The sequence below is a fragment of the Tupaia chinensis genome, unplaced genomic scaffold (assembly GCF_000334495.1).
Source record: "Tupaia chinensis unplaced genomic scaffold, TupChi_1.0 Scaffold147500_2, whole genome shotgun sequence".
NCBI classification, from domain to species: domain Eukaryota; kingdom Metazoa; phylum Chordata; class Mammalia; order Scandentia; family Tupaiidae; genus Tupaia; species Tupaia belangeri.
The window spans coordinates 530,879-535,023 of record NW_006207352.1 but is presented as its reverse complement, the minus strand read 5'-3'; the positions used below and the strand labels follow the sequence as shown (position 1 = coordinate 535,023).

Sequence of the window (4,145 nt, the reverse complement as noted above, 5' to 3'; positions counted from 1 at the left end):
CCACTGACGGATGGGGTGGGTGAGGCTGGGCAGTGCCACAGCCAGGCCCCAGGAAACACGCCCAGCTTTGGCTCTGCACCTGCCGCGGGAGGGCGCAGACACGTCCATGGCGTGTCCACGTGGGGCTCCTGTGGGGCTCCTGTGGGGCCGCACGCGGGATGGTGTGCGTCAACGAGCTCCAGGCTGGGGACCGCGCATTTGGCCTCCCTGCAGCCCGTGGCTCAGAGCTTTGCCTCTGAGCCCTTTCACCAGAATGGAAAGTAAAACTCGATTGGAAGACGCCGAGTGCTTTACGGGGTGAGAGGATGTGGGATTCCAGGCGTCATCCAAGTCTGAGCGTGGCCGTGGTGCCCCGTGGCCGGAGCGGCCTGCGGCGGGCGGGCCTAGAACAGAAGCGCGCCCATGCTGCCGACCTCGCTCTGCTCCTTGACGAAGATCTCGAAGTACTGGTAGATGATGGTGACTGCGAGCAGGATCCCGGTCCCGGAGCCGATGGCGCCCAGGAAGTCGGCCAGGACGGAGAGTGCCCCAATGCACAGCCCCCCGAAGGCTGCGGCCGTGGGGATGTACCTGGGCCGGGGAGGCACTGTCAGCTCCAGCCCTGGACCAGGCCGCGGGGAGGGGCTGGCAGGCTAATGGGTGCCCCCGGGGGCCCTCACTGCCTCCTGGACTTGCCAGCCTGAGTGGCCGGTGTGCTGTGACCACCCGACCAAGATGCTGAAGCCCGAGTTTAAGCAAGAAAGTGTGCTCTCCCTTCAGGGCCACGGCGGGGCGACTGATGGCCCGCAGGCTCAACAGGCCACGGCAAACCCACCCCTGAACTGTGCTATATGCTCTACATGACCACCAGTGTCCAAACCACAGGGCTGGACCCCACGCGGGGACCGGCAGATGCTGTGACCACTACGTCACTGACTCCCACATGGTAGATTTTGGTTTGTGTCCTGGACCTGGGGCTTACAACTCACACTGGGCGCGTGTGCATGTGCGCCCCATATCCCGAGATCCCCCGAGGAGAATGGAGGGGGGATTGTGGCTTGGCCACCCCCGAGGGACTTTCGTTCTGTCTCTCCGGTTAGTGTGCGCCTGCGCCCTATAGGAACAATCTGACGAGAGGGTGCCAAGCACCGGCCTGCCAGGGTCTGCCTTGCGTGTGCCCTCCCCGAGACAGAACGGGGGCGGGGAGAGCGCCGAAGGCTGTGGACCCTGCAATCCCTCCAGCTCCTCCCACCCTGCCGCCCGCATGGGCTTGGGCCCTGCCTGCCCTGGGCGAGGGCCAGGTGCACACTCCAGGGCGGCCGCGGCCAGGGGCACTCGTCAGCACCACCTGCGCCTGCTCAGGAGCCCGGGCTGTGAGGGCGGCGTGGGGCCTGGACAACCCATGCTGCTCATGCTGCCATTCTGCCCTCCCCACCCCTGCACGTGCTGGGGCCTCTCCTTCTTCCAGCCTTCTCCATCCTGATGGCTAGGGTGGTGCCACCCGGCCACAGGCGCCTCTAGCCAAGTTTCGCAGCAGCCCAGCAGGTCGTGGGCACACCACCCTGGTCACCACTCTGGTCTCCTTCCGCATGGACCACTCCCCACCCACCCCCTCCCAGAACCACAGGCCGAGCTCACGGGCCCTCCCGGTGGGGCCACTGCTGCCCTGCCCGGAGCCCTCGGAACCCCGGCACTCACCGGTTGAGCTCGTGCACCATGGAGGTCTCGCGGTGGCCCCGCATCACCATCTGCTGCTCCTTCAGCTGTTTGGCCACCTGCGGGACGCCACCCGGCACGGACACACGTTGGAGCGAGCACCGCATGTCCTGAGGCCTCGCCTGCTCCACCCCGCCCAAACAGTGCGGCCTCTGGCCCAGGCCCAGAGTGGCGCTAAGTGGCCTACAGCCCAGTGTGGTCTCGATCCTGTCACCTGCACAACCAGCACCCAGACCGCGTGCTGATGTGAAGTCACAGGTGGTACGTGCCCACGCTGGGCCACAGACCCTCCACACCCCTGATCCGCACCACGACCGTGAAGAGGTGGCACCTTGTCCCCTTGCACTGGGGAGCCCGCCCGCCCCCGGGGACCTGGCATACTCACGTCTTTGGCGGACGACCCAGAGACCTCGATCCAGGTCTTAGAGAAGAAGGCGCAGGAACCCAGCATGAACACAATGTACACGGCCGCGTGAACCGGGTCCTCGAGCACAGAGCCGAAGGACTCGGGAGGGGACAGGTAGTAGCACAGGCCGCCGACGGGGTAAGCGCGCGCAGGGCCCCCGGAGGAGGTGTCCTGGCAGGAAGAGCACCGTGAGCACAGCGTCCTGTGCTGACACCGGGCAGGGGCCCCGCGCTCCCACAGCCCCGCCCTTCTGACCAGGACGTCCACGCCTGTGGAGCACCGAGCCCGGGCAGAGCCAGCCGACGCACGGCTCACTTACAGACCAGGTGCCCAGCAGGCTGACCAGCAGGTTGCCGCTGAAGCGCGCCGACAGCATCTGGGAGATGACGTAGAGGTTGGACACCAGGGCCGACTGCAGGATGATGGGGATGTTGGAGGTGTAGAAGAGCTTGATGGGGTAGGTGTTGTACTGGCCGCGGTACCGCGCCGACTTGATGGGCAGGTCCACCCGGAAGCCCTGGGGAGACAACCACACGTGCTGGGCTGCTCTGGCCGCCGGCCACAGGGCCACGCGGCCGGCCACAGGGCCACGCGGCCGGCCACAGGGCCACCCTGGGCACGCCCCTTCCTGCCCTGCTGCTGCATGGGGGCATGCTCGGATCGTTCCAGAAAGACCAGTTTAGACCACGGTGGATGATAGTCGTGCGATCCTAGGTCGGCAGAGCCACACCTGTAACCCACAGCCACGTGGGGAAGGAGACCAGGACCTGAGGGGGCCTCTCTGGCCTGCAGAGCTCTCAGGCAGTACAGTGGCCCCAAGACAGGGTCACCAGTACCAGCTTCACGGCTGGGGACGGCTGGCTCGACCTCTGTGATCGCAAACAGAGCTACCGTCCCGTGAACACACCACTCTGAGCTCCTTGGCAAACAGCAAGCCTCCCTGTTGCCGTCCACTCCCCAGGGCCTGGGAGAGGACTCGGAATACGAGCCGAGTGCAGAGCCTCCCGACCCAGAAATCAGCAGGCCACCGGCCGGGCCCCACCTGCACATCTCAGCCAGGACACTGGCTGACCGACCCAGCCCTCAGGCCAAGCGTCTGGCTGTAAGAGCTGCTGCTCCCGAACGCGGACCTGCCCTCGAAACCAGGAGGCCCAGGGATGCACCAGGGAACAATCAGGGCGGTCCCTTCTGCAGCCATTTAAGGACGCCAGATCCCACACGGCTCAGCTGGTTGGAATCCCAGCCCCAGGGGATTGAAAAATGCACCCGAATCCCAACAGGGTAGAGAACCGAAGGAGTAAGGATTGTGGCCTGAGTGCGTTCCTCTGGGGCACCTTCTCCTCTCCACCCTCTGGCAGTTAAGAATAAAGGTCGGTCCACGCAGAGCACGGGGCAGTGTGGATACACGTCGTGGAGCCTGGCAACATCACGGTGAGGACTCCCGAGGGAAGGTCCCGCCTGCACGGCCCCGGGGCCATGGTGACACCACGGGGCTGTGGAGCCCTGGCACCTGCTTCCTGGGAGCAGAGGATGCAGAGACCTGCCCCCAGGTGTGCTGGGAACGGCTGTAGACAGGCGTGCTCTGAGCTTCCCTGCACCCTCCAGACTGGCTGGTCCTCTCCACAGGGACGGCGACATGTACAGCCCCTGGGTGAGGTGGAGCCCCCAGGGCACCCGGGACCCAGCCCCAGCTGTGACCGCCCGCGGGCTGCGCACCTGGAAGTAGATGACCACGGCGAAGACGAGGACGGTGGCGATGAGGTTCATGAGGTTGGGCAGGTTCTGGCGGTAGAAGGCCTCGCGCAGGGCTCGGACCTTGTCGGTGCGTGTGGCCAGCAGGTGGAACAGGGCGATGATGGCGCCCTCAAACTCCATTCCTGTGGGCAGAGGGGCGGAGTGTGCACGCGCGACGAGCGAGCCAACGGTCACCACGGAGAACGCGAGCGAGCAGGCTCCGAATCCCCACGGGGTGGGCCGGGCGCTGAGGGGCTCGGCTTTCATGGCCATCCTGGGAGGGTGCGCTGCTCAGCAGCTGGCTGCCCTG

The 4,145-nt window shown here is 66.0% G+C and overlaps 1 protein-coding gene across 1 annotated transcript in view; it reads right to left on the bottom strand.

Moving 5' to 3' along the window:
* Positions 1–241: 241 nt before the first annotated feature.
* The window catches only part of SEC61A1 (SEC61 translocon subunit alpha 1), a 16,840-nt gene continuing 12,936 nt past the window's right edge, over positions 242–4,145 (bottom strand). Inside the window, exons 9-13 of the mRNA XM_006169832.3 lie at positions 3,818–3,978; positions 2,421–2,618; positions 2,081–2,272; positions 1,678–1,754; positions 242–570 (exon numbers count right to left, since the gene is read on the bottom strand). Coding sequence (XP_006169894.1) covers positions 384–570; positions 1,678–1,754; positions 2,081–2,272; positions 2,421–2,618; positions 3,818–3,978 — 815 coding nt within the window. The 3' untranslated portion in view covers positions 242–383. The remainder of the gene's footprint in view (positions 571–1,677; positions 1,755–2,080; positions 2,273–2,420; positions 2,619–3,817; positions 3,979–4,145) is intronic.